Consider the following 24601-nt stretch of genomic DNA (forward strand, 5'->3'; position numbering starts at 1 on the left):
CTTGTCTGCCACAAACAAGGGTGTCAGCTAGTCTTCTGAGTACGTGCACGCCAGCAACGCGCCCGCTTCGTTACAGCATGGTCCGCGGGTTTAAAAAAAAAGTGCGCGGTCACGTGCAAATTCCCGACTCCAGTGCGTACACGAACCGGCTCACGAGCATAGGTGGCGTGGCCCACTGCGCAGCCGCAGGAGCCGCGCTCCGGACCTCTGCTCAGGCACTGCCGCGGACTACCTCGAGGCCCTTAGTTGACTGGGACCGGAAGTGGCGTGTGCTCTGCCTTTCCGAGTTCCTGGCCCGCAGCCGTCGGGTGTGAGCTTCGCCGACCTCTCTGAGGGTTCGTGGCCCACCGCTCTTTCGCCGTCCCTGCCGCCACCGTCCACGCTCAGCGTCATAGAGAAGATGGTGGGTCGGAACAGCGCCATCGCCGCCGGTGTATGCGGAGCCCTTTTTATTGGGTACTGCATCTACTTCGATCGCAAAAGACGAAGTGACCCCAACTTCAAGAACAGGCTTCGAGAACGTGAGTGGGTCCTCTCTTCCCTGGCCGGGCCTGCTGCCTCCGTCCGTCGCCCTCCACAGGAGGGGTCCTTGCAGCCCACCCTCCTGTGGGCCGCCCAGGGCGACCGCGTGGTGCGGCCCGCAATGGGCGATGGCGCTGGCTGCGCCGCTCTGGGGGCTCTACTGCCCGGCAGGAATTCCCTCCATTTTGAAGGAAGGATTTTTCCTGTTTTGTTTTCCCCAAACACTTTAGCCGTGCAAATGCATTCTTGATTTGTGTTACAATCTCGGGTGTGTATGGCGTGGGGAGGAGGTTGTCTCTTTTTTTGTCGTTCATCTTTTTAAACCTCTACTCTTAAAAAAGTCGTGCATTTTTGTCGCGAATTTTAGTCTTGAGGCTAAATCCGCATGCTCAGTGCAGTAGCATTGTTGCTTTTTTTTTTTTTTTTTTTTTTTTTTTGAGACGGAATCTCGCTCTGTCGCCCGGGCTGGAGTGCAGCGGCGCGATCTCGGCTCACTGCAACCTCCGCCTCCGGAGTTCAAGCGCTTCTCCTGCCTCATCCTCCCCAGTAGCTGGGATTACAGGCGCCCGCCACCACGCCCGGCTAATTTTTTGAATTTAGTAGAGACGGGATTTCACCATGTTGGTCAGGCTAGTCTCGAACTTCTGACCTCAGATGATCCGCCCAGCTCATTGCTGCATTCTTAAACCCTCTTGGTAGCTTCGTTCTAAGTGCTTCCAAGATATGAGTGAATGCTATAGAAATTGCAGGGGAGTCCAAAGGGCTGCGCTTCTCCCGTGGCTCAGTCTTATTTCATACCTGCGACATCTTTTAAGAGAGGTCTACAAAAGGGGAATCGTGACATGAAAACCATTGTGATCCACCTTGAATTTTGGGAGAATCTTCATTTGCATCACCGAAGAGCAAATTTGTTGGAATAAGAAATATTTTTGTAGCTGATCTTGTTCCGCCAAATTAATTTTTGAAATTAAAATTGATACATAAATTACTAAAGTCCAAGGTGTACAAAGAAGGGATTATTGTTTATTTAAGTAACAGTGGTTACGATTTAATTTAGCTATACTAAGTCATTTCAAGCGTTCAATAGCCATGTGTGAGCAGTGACTCCAGCGCTGATCTTACTAGCACTTAGAATCAGACATCTAGTTCCAGCTTTCTTATGTTTTAGGAGGGAAGGGATATAGACATAATTTGATTTATGACTAGGTAGACTAATAGAATACTGTTTTGGATTCAGACCCTGAATTTCTAGGGCCAGGTTAGCGGCGTAATTTGTGGTTTCTGAATCCTAATTTCCGTAGTTGTAAAATCAGGTAATGCCACCTGCCTCTTGTTGGTCTTGTGAAGATTGAGATGTTTGAATTGCCTCCCACGTTTCCTGACATGGGAAATGCTCCTCCATAAATGCTAGTAGTCAAATTTTGCCTTCAGGTTATTTTCCTGTAGTTGCCAAAATGGGTGGCAGCTGGGGGATTTGGTGCAAATGCAGAGTTATAAAGAATGGGTTAACCCTGTCGTCCGTTGGAAACCCTGAAGTCCTGTTGCAGAAACAAGAGCTATCATTTTACACAAATGGAGGAATGTTATTTCAAAACTTCTCCGTCATTTTCAGTCTAAAATTTTTTTTTCTGGCCTAAGCAACTTAATGATTACAGTGCATTACTTAGCTGCAGCAGTAACTTTAGGCAAGTAACTTCAAGCTTTAGTTTTGTCTTTTTTAAAATGGTGTAGTGTAGAGTTTTAGTTTTAGTACTGTTCCTCACACATGGTAATTGATGAATGCTAGAGATTTTTGTTGTTGTTTGTTTGAGTCTCTGTTGCCCAGGCTCGAGTGCAGTGGGATGATCTCGGCTTGCTGCAACCTCCGCCTCCCGGGTTCAAGCAATTCTCCTGCCTCAGCCTCCGGAGTAGCTGAGATTACAGGCGCACACCACCACATCTGGCTAATTTTTGTATTTTTAGTAGAGATGGGGTTTCACCGTGTTGGCCAGGTTGGTCTCGAACTCCTGACCTCATGATCCGCCCGTCTCGGCCTCCCAAAGTGCTGGAATTACAGGCGTGAGCCACTGCGTCCAGATGAGATTTTTTTATAAGTAGAATTATTTTGTTGTTTGATGTTTTTGTTATCAAGTAGAATTTATTTAGAATAATCTTGTAGTCTGTTTAAAGGTAATTGTGGCCGGGCGTGGTGGCTTAACACTTGTAATCTCAGCACTTTGGGAGGCCGAGGTGGGCGGATCACATCATGTCAGGAGTTGGAGACCAGCCTGGCCAGCATGGCGAAACCCCCTCTCTACTAAAAATAAAAAAATTACCGGGGTGTGATGGCGCGCACCTGTAATCCCAGCTGCTTGGGAGGCTGAGGCAGAATTGCTAGAATGTGGAAGGTGGAGGTTGCAGTAAGCCGAGATTGCACCACTGAACTCCATCCTGGGGGGACAGAGCAAGACTGTGTCTCCAAAATATACGTGTGTGTGTATCTGTCTGTCTGTCTATCTGTCTGTCTGTCTGTCTATCTATCTATCTATCTATCTATATCATATATCTGTATCATATATAAGTATAAATAGGCCAGGCGCAGTGGCTCACGCCTGTAATCCCAGCACTTTGGGAGGCCAAGGCAGGTAGGTCATAAGGTCAGGAGATCAAGACCAGCCTGGCCAACATGGTGAAATCCCGTCTCTACTAAAAATACAAAAAAAAAAAAATTAGCTGGGCGTGGTGGCGTGCGCCTGTAGTCCCAGCTACTTGGGAGGCTGAGGCAGGAGGATCGCTTGAACCTGGGAGGCTGAGGTTGTAGTGAACCGAGATGGCGCAACTGCACTCCAGCCTGGGTGACAGAGCGAGACTTGGTCTCAAAAAAAAAAAAAGTGTAATTGCGTGACTGGCTGATTTTAAAAACTTTGGCGTTATTTGGCCTTTGTGAAATGAAATTTATTTCAGTTCAGTTAATTTTGAGTTTTTAAAATTAATTTTTTTTTTTTAAATTTTGAGTTCTTCTAAGACTTATTTCCAGTAGAATATTTACATTTGCAATAAAGAGCAGTTTCTCACATAAGTCAAGTAGCTTGTTGGCTTTCTTTTTTTTTGTTAAGAAGAGAGGCTTACTTTGGGAGGCCGAGACGGGCGGATCACGAGGTCAGGAGATCGAGACCAGCCTGGCTAACACGGTGAAACCCCATCTCTACCAAAAAAATACAAAAAAACTAGCTGGGTGAGGTGGCGGGCGCCTGTAGTCCCAGCTACTTGGGAGGCTGAGGCAGGAGAATGGCGTAGACCCGGGAGGCGGAGCTTGCAGTGAGCTGAGATGCAGCCACTGCACTCCAGCCTGGGCGACACAGCAAGACTCTGTCTCAAAAAAAAAGAAGAGAGGCTTAGGCGGCCAGGCGCAGTGGCTCATGCCTGTAATCCCAGCACTTTGGGAGGCTGAGGCGGGTGGGTTACAAGGTCAGGAGATCGAGACCATCCTGGCTAACGGTGAAACCCCGTCTCTGCTAAAAAATAGAAAAAATTAGCCGGGCATGGTGGCGGGTGCCTGTAGTCCCAGCTCCCTGGGAGACTGAGGCAGAAAAATGGCGGGAACCTGGCAGGTGGAGCGGAAGAGAGGCTTAATTGTTAAAAATGAAGGTTGAGGTTAAATTTGGGATCCTAATTTATTTAAACTTTTTGTCACCTGTTAGCAAAAGCAGAGTATCAGGATCCTTGAAGCATAGTTTTTATCATTCTAAATTATGAGTAAATTAAATGTAATTTCCAAATTACAATGCCAGCTGCAGGTGCATTTCACTTATATGGGACGGATAAAATGACGTTAAAAATATATTAAGCATCTTATTTAAATGAATAAATCTTGGAAACATTGAGTCAAGGCTTGATTTTGCTCATTGTTAAATTTCTTTATGGTTTTTCAGTTGATTACTATCTCTCCCTTTATCACAGAGATTCTGCATTATACTCTATCTGAAAATATGTTAATGTAGCAAGTTAATTGTATCATGAAACTAAAGCCAGAATTTTAATCTTATTGCTAAAAATGTAAAGCAACTCAGAGATCTTAAAATTTGGTAGCTGTGTCAGTTAAATGTATTCAGTGGCAATCACATACTTCTCCCCACCTTATTAAAAAAACTTATGACTAAGTTTCACTTTCCTGGCTTTCATGATCAGTTTTGTCATTTTCCCTAAATTCTGGTTTAGCAAATTGTATGTCTCATACAATTGATCCCGCAAACTGGGCACATTCATTTCTGAGGTGCCTTTTGTTTTGATGGTAATAATGTCTTCTCCACACTATTAACTATGGAGGCAGAAGAGAGTCATGTTTCAAAAGCCTGGGTTTGAGTTGCTATTCCACCATTAAGTAATTGCGACCTTGATACATTTTCTTATCTGAAAAATGGGGATGATAATAGTTCCTGGTTTTTTGTTTTTTGTTTTTGTTTGAGACAGAGTTCGCTCTGTCACCCGGGCTCAAAAAGAAAAAAAAAGAAAAAAAAAAAGAAAGGAAAGGTACCTTGACCATAGTAAATGAACCTTCTGTCTGCAGGTAGGCAGACCTCTTTTATGAGACAGAGTCTCGCTCTGTTGCCCAGGCTGGAGTGCAGTGGCTCTATCTCGGCCCACTGCAACCTCCGCCTCCCAGGTTTAAGTGCTTCTCCTGCCTCAACCTCCCGAGTAGCTGGGACTACAGGCACCCGCCACCACACCCGGCCAGTTTTTGTATTTTTAGTAGAGATGGGGTTTCACTGTGTTGACTAGGCTGGTCTCAAACTCCTGACCTTGTGATCTGCCTGGCTCAGCCTCCTAAAGTGCTGGGATTACAGGTATGAGCCACTGCGCCCGGCCCTCAGACCTCTTTAGTCATGCATTGAGGCTTGGATTTGTAGAGTGCTTTAAGGTGTTCAGAGGACATTTGCTTGTTTCATGGCTTTTGTTTCTCATTGTAGTCTTCTAAGATTAGACAGACCTTATCTTGGGAGAGTGAGAGATTTGCGTAAAATCACCCAGCTAATAAATATTAGCTAATAATAAGTATTGGAGCCTTACATTTTCTTAACTATGTCAGTAGTTACTCTGTGTCATTGGTAGTTTTTAATGATTGTCAATTTAGGGGTAGTCCTCCCTCAGTGTCTTTGAGTGATTGGTTCCAGGCCTCCCCTGGATACCAAAATCTGAGGATGCTCAAGTACCTTTAAGTGGTATAGTATTTTCATATAACCACCATATGCCTCCAGTACACTTTAGGTTTTTTTTTTTTTTTTCGTTTAAGAATGCCAGTTTTCAATATTCCGTAAAGATATAATCTGGCATATTTCAGTAATAAAACTCCCTAATACTAGTGGCGTAATTCTTACCCCTGTTACATGTCCTGTGTTGGTTTGGAAGGGGGGACTTGATCTGCTTATTGTAATTACTTTAGAAGTCCAGCTGCTGGAGCTATCTCCGTCTTGTGAATTGCTAGATCTTCTGCACCAAAGGGAAGGAGAACGCTCCAGTGCAGTGTCACATTGCCTACAGCTCATTGACCAGACTATTCTTATGTCCTTGATAGATCACAGGGAGGGATAGATTCCTAGAGTTAGAAGTGTTTTGCAAATGGAATTAATGACTACCACAGCAATTAGAATTCTTTTCATTCCCATTTTTATAATGACAGAATGTGAATATAACATTACATTTCTTGTAGGAAGAAAGAAACAGAAGCTTGCCAAGGAGAGAGCTGGGCTTTCCAAGGTAATAGTCTGGTTTCTGTTTAAATTATATATTTTATAGAAATATTATTTTAAAATCTGTAATTGGAAATGTCATTAAAATGTAATTGGAAAAAGCTAGTTGATACTGGACATTGCATTTTTATTTTAAAATGCAGCTTATTTTTAGGAGTAGGTGAATAACATAGTTCCACTGACAATTATCAGGTCCTTCATTATTTCTTTTGCTAGCCATAACAACAAACAGCTTACTGTGTGAACAATAATTAAGGAACAATATGAGGGCCTCAAGACATTTGCACCAAAAGATGAAAAGTTCCTACTCAGGTGCTTCAAAATGATACAATATTACACTTAAGATTTAATTTCCTTACTCCAGCTTCCTTTGAAAGAACCATGGGTTATTATTTCAAAAATTATTCAAGATTATTCAAGCCCACTGATCCAGAATCCCACTGCCCTGACAGATTTTTGCCTTGTTGCAGTACACAGTTCTGGATATAAAACTTGCAATTTATTTTTTCTTTTCATAGATCCTGAGTTCTTGATTATTTTTAATGACTACGTAGGTTTATCTACTTGGCAAAAAATGTTCTGTGGTATGTGTAAGTAAATTAAGTAAATGTTAATCATGGTGTGTGCAGCTTTTCCTTTTTATTGAGATGAGTTCTATTGTCTGGGTTCTTAGGACTTAGATTACTGGATCATTAGTGGTTCTTTTTAAAGCAAGTTGAGACAAGGAAAAATTAAGTCAACCAGTATGTTTTGTTATTTTGAAACAGTTGTGTAAACACAGCTGGTTGACTGGACATGGTAATAGTGAAGTGAAAATGGGAGGGAACTACTTTGTTGTTCTAGTAGGTTCAGACTACGTTTCTGAAATGTGTAATGTGTTTATTATGCTTTTGGTAACTTATATTTTTAAGGGCATAGGAAAATGGATTGAGACATGCACCAGTATGTATTTTTAGATTCAGAAATAGAATTAAATTATTGCCATATGCTGGGATAGTCCATGAAAGATGTCTCCACTATCAGAAATTTAAACTGTTTCACTTGTGTTGGCTAGGCTAATAAGAGCATGTACAATGTAATTAAGTACCAAAAACTTGCACTAATAGAAGTTTAGGTTGGTTTTCTCTCTCTCTCTCTCTTTTTTTTTTTTTTTTGGAGGCGGAGTGTCACTCTGCCACCAGGGTGGAGTGCAGTGGCGTGATCTCGGCTCACTGCAACCTCTGCCTCCCAGGTTCAAGCGATTCTCCTGCCTCAGCCTCCCAAATAGCTGGGACTACAGGTGCATGCCACCACACCCAGCTAATTTTTGTATTTTAGTAGAGACGGTGTTTCACCATGTTGGCCAGCATAACCTCAATCTCTTGACCTTGTGATCCGCCTGCCTGGGCCTCCCAACGTGCTGGGATTACAGGCATGAGCCACCGCACCCAGCTACTGAAGTTTAGGTTTTCAATAAAAATGGCCTTTTTTCTTTGAGACAAGGTCTCACCCTGTCACCCAGGCTGGAGTGCAGTAGCGGTGCAATCACAGCTCACTGCAGCTTCGACTTCCTGGGTTCAAGCAATCCTGCTTTAGCCTCCCTAGCAGCTGGACTATAGGCATGGGCCACCATGCCTAGCTAATTTTTCATTTTTTTGTAGAGAGAGGCTGAGGTAGGAGGATCACTTGAGCCTGAGAGGTGAAGGCACTGAGCTGTGATCACACTACTGCACTACAGCCTGGGCGACAGAGTGAGACCCTGTCTCAAAAAATAGTCTTTTAGATGCATGTAAAATCTAGGATGGGTGCGTTGGCTTATACCTGTAATATTAGCACTTTGGGAGGCCGAGGTGGGTGGATCATCTGAGGTCAGGAGTTTGAGACCAGCCTGGCCAACATTGTGAAACCGTATCTCTACTAAAAATACAAAAATTTAACTGGGCATGGTGGCAGGCTCCTGTAATCCTAGATACTCGGGAGGCTGAGGCAGGAGAATCACTTGAATCCGGGAGGTGGAAGTTGCGGTGAGCTGGGATTGTGCCACTGTACTCCAGCCTAGGTGACAGAATGACACTGTGTCTCAAAAACAACAACAAAAAACAAATCTATATAAAATAATGTTGAATCATAAGGACAAATTGATTACAGTTGTATAAAAATCTACAATAATGGCAATCCGAAAATAGTGTAAAGTGTATAGATGGTATAGATTTTGTACTCTTTTTACATTCAAGTTAGAGCTTTCTAAGAATTTTTCAAATACAAACTCAAGTTTTTTCTTTTATTCGTTTGAATGTAGATGAACTCCTAATTCCTACAAGTGTTATTCAGGAGTAAAGTTCTTCTATCAGTTTTTTTAGAATGATTGATTGGGTTTTTATTGTTTTTATTGATACCTGTGTATTGGTTATATCCCCTGGCGTAATTGTGGTGTCAATTATTAAATATTTTATTTCCAGTTACCTGACCTTAAAGATGCTGAAGCTGTTCAGAAGTTCTTCCTTGAAGAAATACAGCTTGGTGAAGAGTTACTAGCTCAAGGTAATAGTCATTGAAGCACTAAGGAACTGGGTAGAGTTTTTCTCACTGATAGAAATTTATAATGATAAGAGGTTTTGTTTGTGTAATTTGGTTATAAGAAAAGGTACTCCAGATATCTCAAGGCAAGTTTTTAGGCACTTAATAATTGGAAGATTATTTTGTGTGAGACTGGCTCTAGAAAGAAATATTCCTTGTGGGATATTGTTGTCCATAATATGTTTTAAGTGAGTTTTAGGTTTTCTTGCTATATCATATGATATAGAAGATATAATAAGTTTTTACAAATGAGGTTCTCTTACTCTGAAGTAGTTTCTAATATATAGCCATAGTGCGATATGTAAATAGTAACTGAAGGAATATGAGCTAGGAATATACTACTCAACTCCTTCATCTAATCTTCAGATCTTTTCCAGTATTTATAGGAAGGAATGGCTAATGTAAGGTCCCAGAGAAGGTTAATTTACCTAATCAAGGTCACACGGTGAGTTCATGACCCCTTATTTCAGAACCAACTTGTTATCTGATCCAGAATTTAGCCTTTTCATTACATTGTACTTCATTTATTTCATCAACAGTGCTAAGAAGTTTCTAAAAAACATTCTGTCAGTCTTTAAAGTTCAGCTATGAAATTGAAATTATCAAATTGACAAACGTGAGAACCATAATTTCCTCAGTAATCTCAAACGTAGATTTGAACTAGTTGCTATCATTAATAAAACTGCAGTCAGGTATTTTTAAATTCTGATTGCTGTATCAATAGATTTAGATAGAATTTAACTACATGATGTGGGGCATTTGTGTGTGAATGGGTTTTTGTTGTTTCTTTTATGGGAGAATTTAATCCATTGAAAATGGTGGTAACTACCTTTTTATGTCTCCCCTTTGCCAAGAAATACTTTTTTGATGTCAATAGAATTGCTCAATTAATTTGACTTAGAGTCACAGTACTCAAATTGCCAACAGACTGGGAAGAGTTAAAAATCATTGAGTAGGCCGGGCGCGGTGGCTCAAGCCTGTAATCCCAGCACTTTGGGAGGCCGAGATGGGCGGATCACGAGGTCAGGAGATCGAGACCATCCTGGCTAAAAAACTAGCTGGGCGAGGTGGCGGGCGCCTGTAGTCCCAGCTACTCGGGAGCCTGAGGCAGGAGAATGGCGTAAACCTGGGAGGCGGAGCTTGCAGTGAGCTGAGATCCGGCCACTGCACTCCAGCCTGGGTGACAGAGCAAGACTCCGTCTCAAAAAAAAAAAAAAAAAAAAATTATTGAGTAGGGACAGACATGGTGGCTCATGCCTATAATCCCAGCACTTTGGGGAGCTGAGGCAGGAGGATGGCTGGAAGCCAGGAGTTTGAGACCATCATCAACAACAAAGTGAGACTCTCATCTCTACAGTAAATGAGAAAATAAGCCAGGTGCCATAGCATGCACCTGTAGCCAACTGCTGGGAGACTGAAGTAGGAGAATATCTTGAACCCAGGAGTTTGAGGCTCCAGTGAGCTGTGATGGTGCCATTGCATTCCAGCCTGGGCAACAGAGTGATATGCTGTCTCTTAAAAACTGTATACATAAAATCTGTAACTGCAGAGGAGTACAAAAGATAGGCACCAATCAGGAGACATTTCCAGGTCTCCTACAGGCATCACACTGCAATTTCTCCATCAGTCTGAGAGAGGACCCAGGCATTGGGGAAAGGGAAGGCATTCCCCCTCAGTGCTAAAGCAGTGCTGCATACTGAGTTGCTCTGCTCCTTGCATCGTATAACACTGGGTTTGATCTTCCTATGCTGATAGATGGATTTTATGATATTCTTGATGCCATTAACAAAAGATACCACTTATGATTTGACCGTTCAGTCAGCAAAAGTTGTAGCAGCATCCACTTTGCACAGGAAGGGAGCTCAAGATGAGAAGATCACTGCACTTGAGGTTGTGTCAGTGTGTCTTCTACTACACTTGAGGTTGTGTCAATGTATCTTCTTCGGCATTGTTGCTAAATCTGCAGATAAGGTAATCAACAGTGCTAGTTCAGAAGAGATGTAATTATGGTATGTATTCAGAAGCAGGAACTGACTTAGCCAATCTTTTGATTACTGTAATTCTAAACTGACCATCAGTGGATCACTGTGCAGCCCTGTGTCTGATCTCTTGTGATGGGTATCATTACATCATCATTTCAGTATCTGGGAAAGGAATTGACCAAGCAGCTCAAGATGGTGCCTGCAGACCCAGATGACAATGACCTACACAACTGGAGTATCCTGAAACATTGTGTAGATGGGACAATCATAGTCCTCACATTGGCAGTGGAGATTCACCTGTTTCTGATGGATGGTCAAGAGGTTAAGAAAAGCTCTTGGAAACCTTTACTTATACTCAGGTGCCATCAGATACTCCGCAGTACTCAAAATTTTACCCAAAATGTTTCTCAGTCTTTCCACAGCAGCCAATTGGTAGAACAAAAAACATATACCAGACTTAAGAGCCTAGAAAGAACACCAGAGTGACTATCCTGATACCCAGGCTTGCCATCAGCTGACAGGGTCAAGTGCATTGGGTGTGATGGTAGAGATACTCCCTAAGACATACTTAATATCCTCAGCTTGCTGGGGAAAAATTAGTAAGGTTGATCTGAAACTGTTTTCTCGTTTCTTTTTTTGAAGTGGAAGTTTACTCTGTCACCGAGAGTGCAGTGATTAGAGTGCAATGGCGCGATAAGGGCTCACTGCAACCTCCAACTCCCAGGTTCAAGCGATTCTCCTGCCTCAGCCTCATGAGTAGCTGGGATTATAGGCATGCGCCACCAAGCCTGGCTAATTTTTTTCTATTTTTGGTGGAGATGGGGTTTCACCATGTTGGTCAGACTGGTCTCGAACTCCTGACCTCAAGTAATCTGCCTGCCTCGGCTTCCCAAAGTGCTGGGATTATGGGTGTGAGCCACTGCACCCAGTCCATTCTTACTCTTTGAGATCAGTTTCCTGTGAATTTATATAATGGAAAATTGGTAAATAAAAAGAACCTAGTAAAAAGTGATCTTAATGGTATTAACAACTGGAAAAGGTCTGAGGTGTTTTTTGTTTTGTTTTGTTTTGTTTTTGAGATGGAGTCTCATTCTGTTGCCCAGGCTGGAGTGCAATGGCGCAATCTCAGCTCACTGCAACCTCCATCTCCCGGGTTCAAGCGAGGGTTCAAGCAATTCTTGTGCCTCAGCCTCCCAAGTAGCTGGGATTACAGGCATGCGCCACCAGGCCCAGCTTTTTTTTTTTTTTTTTGAGATGGAGTCTCACTCTTTCACCAGGCTGGAGTGCAGTGGCACGATCTTGGCTCACTGCAACCTCTGCCTCCCAGGTTCAAGTGATTCTGCTGCCTCAGCCTCCTGAACAGCTGGGACTACAAGCACGTGCTACCACACCCAGCTAATTTTTGTATTTTTAGTAGAGAACGGGTTTCACCATGTTGGCCAGGATGGTCTCGATATCTGGAGCTCATGAGATCCAACCACCTCGGCTTCCCAAAGTGCCGGGATTAAGGTGTAAACCACCACACCTGGCCTAATTTTTGTATTTTTAGTAGAGATGGGGTTTCACCATGTTGGCCAGGCTGGTCTTGAACTCCTGATCTCAGGTGATCCACCCACCTCGGCCTCGCTAAGTGCTGGGATTACAGGTGTGAGCCACTGCTCCCATCCGGTTCTGAGATTTACCTCAATTGCATGCTAACAGGTTAGTTTGCCTCAATTTCATGGATGCTGGCAAAAGACATGAGACCCCTGGGCTAGAGACAAAGGACAGCTCGTTATTCACTGCAATAATAGTAACAAGGGTATTGGCATTTGCACTGGTTTCCCAAGCCACAGCTCCTATAGGCAATGCAGAAAGTCAGGGGACACATGTACATGTAGTGGGTTACATATAGGAGAGGAGCCCTGAATTTAAGGATCCTTAAGTTTTTATAATGGGCAGTAAACATGTGTGCACTTTTCCCTACACATAGGGAATGTTGGAAACCTGCCTTTGCTCCAGAGGGAGGAAGTTTCTATTCTGAGGTTGTTCACTGTACAAACATCCTTGAAAAGACAGTTTGGAGCGAAGGCAGTAAATACCTGCTCAGAAGTGCAGAAATGTGAGAAACTTGAGGAGAATTGTACCCTACTTGTATTGTTATTTTTTAAAAATATATCTAATGGCATTATTTTTATGTAAGGCACGTTAAAATATTTTGATGGGAACCTCCTATACAGAAGAGTGCTTAATTTAAAATACTTAATTAGCATAGTTTTGCTCAAATAATTTGGGGCAGTTTTTGGAGTTTGATTTAAAGTGGAATAGGGCCAAGTGCAGTGGCTCATGCCTGTAATCTCAGCACATTGGGAAGCCAAGACAGGAGGATTACTTGAGTCCAGGAGTTTGAGACCAGGCTGAGCAACATAGTGAGACTCCGTTTTTACAACAAAAAAAAAAAATTAGCAAAATTAGCCCGGTGTGGTGGTGCACACCTATGGTCCTAGCTACTTGGGAGGTTGAGGTGGCAGGATTGCTTGAGCCCAGGAAGTTGAGGCTGCAGTCAGCCAAGATCCAGCCTGGGTGACAGAGGGAGATCGGGGGAGGGGGGAGGGATTGCATTGGGAGTTATACCTGATGTAAATGACGAGTTGATGGGTGCAGCACACCAACATGGCACAAGTATACATATGTAACAAACCTGCACGTTATGCACATGTACCCTACAACTTAAAGTATAATAATAAATAAATTTAAAAAAAAAATAAATAAAAAAATAAAAAGGCAGAAAAGAAAAAAAAAAAACAAAAAACAAAGAAATCCCAAATGACAAATAATCTGACAATAAATCTTTCTTTAACATTTTACCACAAAAAATAAATAAATAAATAAATAAAATAAAATGGAGTTAACTAAGGACAAGGTACACATAGCATATACTTAATATTTATTGAATTAAGTGAACTTTGAAAAACTGTAAGCCTAAAGTGTTTTTTTTCAAATGTAATGTGTCTGTTGAAGGATATTTGTAGATAAAGGAAAATAAACCCTCCCACTCAGAGTTAATCATGGCTTTATTTCTCCTGTCATATTTCATTAGTGTGACCATTTTTCCTGCTAGTATCACTTAAAAATTTTTTTTTCCTTCTCATGTAATACCATTCAAATAGTACAAAGACTTGGCTTAATGTGAAATTGAATCTTCTTTCCACCTCAGTCCCCAGTCTTGTAGTTCCCTGTTACAGAAAAGTACTATTCAATTCTCAGCAATTGTCTCATGTAGTCTTTCAGAAATATTCCAAGTATATAAATAGTAATACTTTGACATTTTTATACATTGATTTCCCCCTTATGTATGTATGTTTGAAACACTTCCATATCAGTACATGTAATCTGAATCATTCTTGTTAGTGGCTTCATAATAGCTGTATGAATGCACTATAGGTTATTTCCAGCATTTTACTTGCATAGCGTTTTTGGTCAGCATCATTTGGATATGGCGTGTAAAGTTAATTTTGACAAAGGCCAAGACTTTTCAGGTTACATGTAATTTTATGTAAATCTTACAGGTGAATATGAGAAGGGCGTAGACCATCTGACAAATGCAATTGCTGTGTGTGGACAGCCACAGCAGTTACTGCAGGTCTTACAGCAAACTCTTCCACCACCAGTGTTCCAGATGCTTCTGACTAAGCTCCCAACAATTAGTCAGGTAAGGAATTGGAATGTTATGACATAAAAGTGAGTAGGATTTAGAACCGAATGATTAGGGACATTTTAAAATGAGCCTAGTGAACATGATGAAATAAACTCATGTGTATAATGAAAACAAACGAGAATATCAGTGCTTGACATTTTCTTCTCTGATGGGAAACATCCAGATGACTGCCCAGATCTAGTGATTGTGCCCTGGAATGGATCGGGAAGTATGTGTCTTAGTGATAAGTCTCAGGTCTTAGTAGTCAACTGTCCAAATTCAGGTCACTCTTGGCTACTTTCTACAAGTAGCTTTCTGCCTACTCTTCCAGGAGACCATGCCTTCTGTTAGGTGATCTGACAAAGGAGCCTAGGTAGCTGTAGCCTAGATATTAGGGCATTCAGGAGCATGGATTCCCTCTGACTCACTTGTGTAAAGGCTCAGTGCCTCTGCTGCTCATGAGGTGCTCTCAGTTTGTAGTTATTTGACGTAGTTATTTGAGTTTGTAGTTATTTGATGACATCCCCAAATCCCTACTCAAAAATGCAAAATACCATTAATATACTGTAAAAGATTAACTTATGTGTAAATTAGGAGTTAATTAAAATGCTTTCTGTTCATTTTGAGTTCAAGGAGCCCAAATGAATCTACTTTTTGGAATAGCGTGTCAATTACATGTATCGATTTCCCAAGTTGTTATGATTAAAACAGTGAATGATGATAGGAAGTATTTACAGAACTTGATAGTTTTAACTGGTTAATTTTTCAAACTGATTTTTACTCAACTGAATTAGAAAAGGACTGGAAAGGGAAGTAAAGGTCCCAACGATTTGAGGGAACGAGTTGGACAACCAAGGACTTGGGTCTAAATTGTTTTTATTTAGACTAATGTGGTTCTAGTTGTAGAGGATTCATACTGGAATCATCAGTTTAATATTACGCTGTTTGAAAGGCAGCATGGTATAGTACTTTCGGAAAATTGGCCTGAGGGTGATGTTTTTTGGAATATTTGTAAATACACTATGAAGCCTAATTCCTCAAAAATGACCTCTGAATCACTCAGTTATCAGTGTTCTTGGTTTGCCTGAGAGTGAAAAGATTTTAAATTCTTTTTGGTTTTAGTTACATAATCGACTGATGTAGTATTATGTAATGATGGCTGGATACGGTGTCTCATGCCCTATAATCCTAGCACTCACTTGAACTCAGGAGTTCAAGGCCAGCCTGGGCAACATGGTAAAACCCTGTCTCCACCAAAAATAAAAAAAATTAGCCGGGCGTGGTGGCATGAATCTGTGGTTCCCGCTACTCAGGAGGTTGAGTTGGGGGAGGATCGCTTGAGCCCAGTAGGCAGAGGTTGCAGTGAGCCGAGACTGTGCTACTGCACTCCAGCCTGGGCGTCAGAGACCCCATCTGAATTAAAAATATATGTAATGTAATGCTCTGTCTCCTCTAGCCGGGCATGGTGGCACGAGTCTGTAGTCCCAGCTACTCAGGAGGCTGAAGTGGGGGAGGATTGCTTGAGCCCAGGAGGCAGAGGTTGCAGTGAGCTGAGACTGTGCTACTGCACTCCAGCCTGGGCGTCAGAGACCCCATCTGAATTAAAAATATATGTAATGTAATGCTTTGCCTCCTTTGTTAACTTGACTTTTGAAATGGGACCGACAGTAGTGTGATCATTGTTTTCTTGGATGCTGACGGTGTGTAAAGTATTACATATTGAGTTAAATGTCAGAATGGGTGAATTTTACCAAGATTCGATTATTTGAATACAGAGAGCATTTTATGTTGAAGTTAGAATCCTGATTACATGCTTATGACACTTTAAAAAACTATTTTTTTTTCTTTCAGAGAATTGTAAGTGCTCAGAGCTTGGCTGAAGATGATGTGGAATGAGAAACAAATGTCAACATAATAAAATCTCAGTTAAAAATATTTTTAAAAGTCTTGGTAGTTGAGCAGCTCTGGGGAAATAAGGGCAAATATGCTTGTTATGAACTACACTGAAATCTACCAAAGTTAATGTTTACTTTGTGTAGATCCATTTGTCTATTTTATTTATTTTTCCCAGTGAAAAGTGTATTTTGATAATTTTTCATTTTATAAATACACTATGAGTTACTGAAATATGGATTTTGTTTATTCCTGAAACATACTTAAACTGTACATATGACATGGCTTATGTTAAAAATACCCAGTGCTCAGTTTTGAAAGATAGGCAAAAAACAAAAAAAAAGTATAGGAGAAATTGAAGAATGTACACTTTTAGCTGGCACATTTTGCCATAAATCCGGAAATTTGATAGGCTTGTGTTTGTGAAAACTGAGCATTGAAGGTTTTGATTGATCATTTCTTTCCATTTAATCTCTGAGACATAAGTATGTGAGGTGTGCTGCTGTGCTGGGTTAACAGCTTCCTTCCCTTTCTGTGTATCAGTCTTGAAATGTTCTGTTTAAATCAGTAGGCTTAATGTGTTCTGGGTATTTATCTCCTTGTATTTTAAATATATGTAGTTGCAAATAGCACCAGTAATTAGATCTCTGTACACCCCAGTCTAGCCTTGTGAGCTTCGCCAGTTAGTGTGTGCTCACTTTCCCTCCATTTGTTACATGAGAGAACGCGTCTGCTGATCTCTGAAGTGTCCCTTTTAGCTTCTGATTCATTGGGTTCTGTTGGGCATCTTTAAATCCACCTTAACCTGAGGAATGTATGTGGGCAACCAGGCCCTGCTTTTTTTTATATTCTGAATTTTGCATGCTTGCCTGACTTAGTATTTCTGAATTGATCTTTTTTTTTTTTTTTTTAATGGTATAACTATCTTGATTTTCACTGAAATTATATGGTTCTGTCAGTACTTTGTAAATTAATCCGAAACTTTTAAGGTAACTGGGATGATCTGCTTGTAAAAATGTTTGTTGCCTTTTGCTTTTATCTTCAGTGTACCTCCTCAATCCTACTTCAACTGGATTAATTTATCTTGTTAAACGATGAGAGTAAGTTGCAACCTTGTGACTGAAGTCTTGAAAAGAGTGGAGCAGGTGGGACCTCTTATTCTCAAATAGTGACATATTCTCCGTAGTCACAGATCCAGTTTCAGAACTGAGTAAGGATCCTTGGTACTTGGTGGCATCTGTTGAACTGAGGAGCATTTCTCATTGTAAAGATTGCCTTTGTTCTGTCTAAAGAAGTCTGTGGAGAAATCCCAAAGACTTTTCCTATGTACTAGGCATTTTATTTTGGTTGACTTACAAACTCTTCTTAATCATTACTAATCTCGGTTTTTTTGTGGTGTAGTGGAAAGAGAAACAGTTCTAGTTTCTGCCTCTGATTAGCCGCACAGCCTTGAACAAATCACATTTCATCTTTGAACTTACCTCTACTGTTACACTAGGCGACTCACATTGGAGGACTTTTCTCGGGTATCTTGAGGGTTTGTGATCCTGAATCCTTAAACAGTGCTTTTTTGTTACACAGGATGCTTTTTTCGGGGGGTGACCAGTACAGATGTGCCAGTTAGTTTTATTAGTGGGATCCCAAATCCAGAGCAGTGCAGTGGTGATTGGTCAGTGGCTCACCAGGCAGCTAAGAAGTCTGAGGCAGCAGCCCAGACATGTGTAGAGGGGCAGCTAGAGGGAGAACGGATGGGAAAGGGAGCAAGAGGCAGACAGCTCAGCAAGGGAAGAGCAGACTCGGAAAAAGGAGGTCTGGCTGGAGGAGTGAGGGGCAGCTTAAGTTTGGGGAGGGTAGAAACACCGTTTCCTTGGCAACTGGAGTGCAGTATGAGCTGGGTATCACCTGGCTGTGAACATACTGGCTTTGCTGTAATGCTTGAAAAGGCAGTGGTACCTTCATTTTACAGCTCAGTAAGCCAAGTACATTTTCTTATTTAAATGACAACTTTGGTGCTTTAAAATGAGGTACCACTTTTTAAAGCTAGCTGTGTCAAGTTAGAGAAAGAAATCAGCACTTTTTTCTCCCAGAAATGTAATTGCCAAACACTATCCATTCCCATCTTAAGTTTTACAAGTGATAGAATCAGCTCGTTGTAGTGATGCTGGCCAAATGGTGCCCAGCGGGTGAGAACGGAAAAACCCCAGATTTCAGTGAACTAATACACAGCTTGAGTGTTTCCATGTGCTAATGTTGCACACTTACTAAAAACAAAAACTTTGGAAATGGAAAATAATGTAGTAGTGCAACAGTTGACATGCTGCTTTGGGCAAAGATACATTGTTTTGTTCCACAATTTGTATTTAAAGGCCAAATAACATTTAAAACGTAGACTTACTGGCCTTAGCAATGCTGGCCTGTTAACTGATAACTAGAACTTAGGTTCACATTTATGTAAAGTGTGTAAAAGCTAGTAGAGCGTGCATAGTAGGCACTCAGGAAATGTTTGGTTCCTTTTGCCCCTCAGTAAGTTTATTTTACCATCTTCCCGCCTGCCGTTCTGACTTTATTAAGTCAGCCTGTGGACCAGAGTGTTAATGAGAGTTATTGCAGAAGAGACTGAGAAAATTGGTATATCATGCAGATAACATACAAAATCTTTTTGTAACGTAAAAAAATGCAGTTTTATTATTGCTTGTGCCTCAACTGTTTAAGTGAATATTAAAGGGCTTGGAGAAAACTTTGGCTTGGCGTATGTTTGGAGAACACTCTCTGCTGAATTTGATGAGTCTGAAGCTGTGGGTTTTTTGTTATTAACGTCTTTCAGGATGTCTAGAGCTGCAGGCTTCTCTGCCAGGAGAATGCACATTTGCCTCAGATTCCAGGTGAAGAAAATCCCTGTGGTCGTGTCAGCTCCCGAGGGCTTCCGGGTGGTGGTGGGCCCAGCTTCAGGAGATGGCAGTCTCCTGGAAGGCCCGTTAAAACAGATTCCTGAGAGAGGAGCTCAGTGGTGATGTTGCTGACATGTGAAACATGAAGCCCTGTTAGAGAAACTAGCTGTGTTAAGGTTACAGAATATGTACATCAGCATTGTAAGAAGCGGCGGCTAATTGGTAGCGGAACGCGCTAGCTGAGAATACGTTGTATTCTACATCACTGATAAGGATCTGAAGTATACAAGTCATCAGTATCAGATCTATGAGAGTTTTTGTAATTTTGCTCTAACATAAAATTCTCATTGCCACCTCCAAAGTTATATTAATTGTAAAAGTGATGCTTTGGAGAGGCTGGAAGGGGGTGTGCCCTAGCCGCCTCAGCTCCTGCCACAAACTGCTCAGGTAAGCAGGACCTGAGTGTGTTGGAAAGACTGAGTTGAAGAGCAGATTGACACAGAAGGGCTGGAATGAACTTTGGCTAGAGCAGGGCTGTCCAATCTTTTGGCTTCCCGGGGCCACACTGGAAGAAATTGTCTTGAGCCACACATAAAATACACGAACACTAACGATAGCTGATGAGCTAAAAAAAAAAAAAAAAAATCGCAGAAAAATCTCATAGTGTTTTAAGAAAGCTTATAAGTCTGTGTTGGGCCACATTCAAAGTTGCCCTGGGCCACAGGTTGGACAAGCTTGGGCTAGAGCCAGAGGCCATGGGAGACAGGACTCAGGGCGAGGAGTAGGGCCTCTGCCAGAACTCCTAAGCCAGGTGCCATGCTCACCTGTAATCCCAGCACTTGGGGTAGGCCATGGGGTGGGAGGGTCACCTGAGGCTAGGAGTTCCAGAGCTGCTTTGGCAGCACAGAAGACTTGTCTGTTTTTTTAGTGTCTATTGCCCAGGCTGGAATTCCTCTCAGGTGTAAGCGATTCCTCATGCCTCAGCCTCCCAAGCAGCTGGGGTTACAGGCCCGTGCAACCACACCCAGCTGATTTTTGTAGACGGGGGGTTTCACCATGTTGGCCAGGCTGGTCTCGAACTCCTGGCCTCAAGTGATCCATTCTTCTCGGCCTTTTCAAATGTTGGGATTACAGGTGTGAGCCACCCTACCTGGCCAGAAGAGCCCATCTCAACAAAAATGAAAAAATTGGCTGGATGTAGGGCACACCTGTAGTCATAGCTACTCATGAGGCTGAGGTGGAAGGATCGCTTGGGCCCAGGTGATGGCACCACTATACTCTAACCTGGGCAACAGAGCTAGACCCTCTCTCATTAAGAGAAAGACAAATTTGCTCCTCTTTTAGCCCATCCAGAAGATCCTGTTTTATCTGGAAACTACCCTTGGTGTCTCCATTCTTCCTGGGTGATTTGTCCCTCTCTGCCTTCAGCAGTCACCTCTAGCTGATGACTTCCTCCTGCCCCACTTCTTTCCAGCCTCACTGCCACTGCTTTAGGTAACCTAGAGTTATTGCAGGTCTTGTCTCCAGTCCACTCACTGCCTGAGGAATTGCTCAGAAACATCATGTCCCTCGTATGGCATCCGAGGTCCTCATAATCTGGCCTGATTAACTCCGATCTCACCTCATATAGCATCCTTCCCCCAAATGTGCCTTCCTCTTCAGCTGTCCTGTGGGGCTCCCTATGCCTTGGGCCGGGCACTGTGCTTATCACCCCAGATAGCTGGATAAACAAAATACTCCCTGATTTTACCATCTCGTTGAGAGAGACTTAATGTAGCAGGCCCAGGTCCAGGGTTCTGTGCCCCATGTTGGAGATGCTAGGATCTCCATCCCTGGGATATTCCTATGGCATTTACCAATGTCTACTGTCACGTTCCTGGTGACTTGTCCATCTTTCCCACGAGACAGCTCCCAAGACATGTCTTACTGACCATCGGATTCCCCAGCATAGAGCATAGTTAAATGCTTGGTAAATAATGAATGGAAATCCAAATGAACACAAATGGGATTTTTTTCACCCTAAAATTTAAAAGATTCTTTGGGATAACATGCCATGTAAGTGGAAGGAAAGAAATATTGTGAGGAGTAATCTATTTTAAAAGCCACTTAACTTACTTGATTATTAGAAATAGTATAAGTTTGAGAACAGGAGAAGGGAAGGGATCTATTCAGCTTCCTATTTCTTGATAGCCTCCTAACGTAACAACAAAATGCCAAAAAAAGCAAACCTGGCAGCCTTTGAAGAGCATTCATAAAGGTTTTTTGTTTTTTGAGACAGTCTGCTCTGTTGCCCGGGTTGGAGTGCAGTGGCACACCCATGGCTCACTGCAGCCTCCTCCTCCTGGGTTCAAGTGATTCTCCTGCTTCAGCCTCCTGAGTAGCTGGGATTACAGGTGTGCACCACTGTGCCTGGTTAATTTTTTTTTTTTGTACTTTTAGTAGAGACAGGGTTTCACCATGTTGGACAGGCTGGTCTCGAACTAAAAAAAAAAATTCTGAGATGGCCTTTTAGAAAAAACCCAAAAACATAATTTAGAGTCATTTTGAACCACCCTTTCATGGAAACTTACTAAATACAGGGGTGACTTAGGTGTCATTACAGTTCATCATTTAAGGGTGCTCTGTGGCCCTATCTACACCCTGGTTTTCCCAACCCTTTTAAAAGACAGGATTGTTTTGTTTCTTGGCTTTCCCTTGAGCTGGATGAACTACAGACCAGCAGTCCAGGTCGGCAGCTTGTCCAGAACTTGGACGACTTGGAATTTAGTCTGCTTTCACAGGTGACAGTGTTTAAAATTCACTTATATTCAGAAAAAGAGGCTGGGCACAGTGGCTCATGCCTTTAATCCCAGCACTTTGGGAGGCCAAGGTGGGCGGATCATCTGAGGTCAGGAGTTCGAGAGGAGCCTGTCCAACATGGTGAAACCCCGTCTCTACTAATAATACAAAATTAGCTGGGCGTGGTGGCACACACCTGTAATCCCAGCTACTCGGGAAGCTGAGGCAGGAGAATTGTTTGAACCTGGGAGGTGGAGGTTGCAGTGAGCTATTGCACTCCAGCCTGCGCGACAAGAGTGAAACTGTCTCCAAAAACAATACCAAAAAAAAAAAAAAGAAAAATGCTGGCTAAAATAACCATGTCTTTACCAAATGTTGGATGGCAGAAGACAAGACTTTCCAAACCTTTAGCTTCTCAGATATTATGTTAGACGTTCTTAGCTCAATTTAAACACTATCACTAAATAAAAAAATTCAGGAGTGACTGTAGTGTGAATAATAGCTATTGTGGCTTGAATTCTGACTCAACTGCTGACTGTTTGACTTTGGGTAATTAATTACTTGGGTATTTGATTACTTAGAACTTTTTTTTTTTTTTTTTGAGACGGAATTTTGCCCTGTCGCCCAGTCTGGAGAGCAGTGGTGTGATCTTGGCTCACTGCAACATCAACCTCCCAGCTTCAAGCAATTCTGTCTCAGCCTCCTGAGTGGCTGTGACTACAGGTATGTGCCACCATGCCTGGCTCATTTTTGTATTTTTAGTAGAGACAGGGTTTCACCATGTTGGCCAGGCTGGCTTCAAACTCACAACCTCAAGTGATCTGCCCTTCTTGGCCTCCCAAAGTGCTGGGATTACAGGCGTGAGCCACTGCGCCTGGCTTTTTATTTTTATTTTTAACTGTTTTTGTTCACTGCTGTATCCTCAGCGCACAGAATGGTTTGTAACACGAGATAGACACCTCAGTAAAAGCCAGATGAGGGCTGGTATTAGTAAAACCTGTCAGACTGTTGCATCTGAAAATAAAACAAAAACATCGGTTCCAGGGCACTAGCCAACATGAAATACAATAAGGGTACATCTCGGTTATAGTTTACTCCCCACCCACAGCCTCCCTCTCCCACAGCAGAGAAACAATGGTGAATTAGTTCCTTCCTCAGAGAGACTTGAGGTATGTGATAAAAGACAAATCCAAGAAACAGTGAAGCCAGCTTTGCCCTAGAACCAACAGTATTTCCCACTGCAAATGATAATTACTCCCACCTACTCATCAAGACAAGAAAAAGCATCTCTGATCAATTTTCAAAAGAGGCTGGGTTGGTGTAATTATAGTTAATAATACTCATCTACGGAGCTGTTGCCCCTGACACACACACCCTTGAGTTGTCAGCCTCAGACTTCCGTTTCTAGCACCTGTAAGCTGGTCATGTTGCATTGTAATGTGTCACCATGAAACGAAAGAGAAGTGCCAGGTGAGCGCTCTCTGTATATATACGTGTGTGTGTGTGCACGCGCGTATGCCTTGCCTGAAAATGATTTAAAGCTGCCAACCGGGCCCCATGGAAATTCAGTCTCATTGCTTAGGGCTCCAGGCAACAGTTACTGGACACTAGACCAGGTTTTGGGTTTTTTGAGATCAAAAGTCAGCCAAGTATGTGTAAAGTAACATTTCTTACAAAAATAGATTCCTCCCTTCTCTCAACATGGCATCAGTTTTTTCAGTACATTGGCAAAGTGGATCCATCCACGATTCTGGGTCCTGGCAGTGCGTCCGATCGCCTTTGTCAGCTGGGGGAAGACTCAGGGTGACTTGAGCCACGAGGACCGCGGAGTGGACAGCCGGTACCGCGCGCTCCCCTTTCCCTTGTTCTAAACTAGGCTGGAGAAGTTCATAGGATTTGCTTGTCTGCCCCGCGTGAGCTATGAGTTTTCATCCAGGCAGCAGCAGGCACGAAGGAGCGCGCCGGCGCCCTCTGGCGGCGATCCTCGGGGGCGTCCGCGCGGTGCCTGTGCCCCCGGCCTCCGTAGCCTGGAGCCCCAGAGCAACTGTGATTCTGTCAATTACAGCGATCATCTCAGCGAAATGAAAATGCTCTGATTATTTGTTTAGGAATAAAATGGTTCCTCCTGGAAGATGTCCCAGGACGACATTTTGCGAAGTCCTGTTTCTGGTTTTCGTGAATTAAAATTCTAGATGGGAACCTACCAGACAAGAGAAGATAATTGAAAAGGACAGTTGAAAGGACTTCTGACTTGTCCAAGAAGAGACGCAATTCCAGGTTAATCTTTAGAGTGAGTCAAAGCAACGTTAAGTATGATCTTTTTCTATGAAAGGTAAAGAATAAAATGTGGCAGAGGGTTTCTTCAACTCCTTGCCTTCCCAGTTCTGTAGAATCACCTTGCAAAAATAGAGGGGTAGCTGTGGGGTGGCGGAACGAACACAGTTTTTAGAAGCAGGGGCTTGGGGTTTGAGTTCTAAATGTGCCGCTTACTGGGGCACTTAACTTCCTTGAGACTTAGGTGCATCATTTCCAAAGGGCATGAGAATATCTCTTTTCCCCTTCCCTTCCCTCCCCCTTCCT

General features: G+C 42.5%; 1 protein-coding gene and 1 non-coding gene across 2 annotated transcripts; both read left to right on the plus strand.

Moving 5' to 3' along the window:
• Positions 1–276: 276 nt before the first annotated feature.
• TOMM20 (translocase of outer mitochondrial membrane 20) lies at positions 277–19092 on the plus strand. The gene is made up of 5 exons (XM_005539750.4): positions 277–521; positions 6209–6255; positions 8687–8768; positions 14335–14477; positions 16314–19092. Exons 1-5 carry the CDS (start codon positions 401–403, stop codon positions 16356–16358), a joined length of 438 nt encoding a protein of 145 aa, XP_005539807.1. The 5' UTR covers positions 277–400; the 3' UTR covers positions 16359–19092.
• On the plus strand, positions 1197–1331 carry LOC123571125 (small nucleolar RNA SNORA14). Its single transcript, XR_006695294.2, has one exon. It is a non-coding gene; the product is annotated as a small nucleolar RNA SNORA14 (small nucleolar RNA).
• Positions 19093–24601: the final 5509 nt, after the last annotated feature.

The sequence above is a fragment of the Macaca fascicularis genome, chromosome 1 (assembly GCF_037993035.2).
Source record: "Macaca fascicularis isolate 582-1 chromosome 1, T2T-MFA8v1.1".
Classification (NCBI taxonomy): domain Eukaryota; kingdom Metazoa; phylum Chordata; class Mammalia; order Primates; family Cercopithecidae; genus Macaca; species Macaca fascicularis.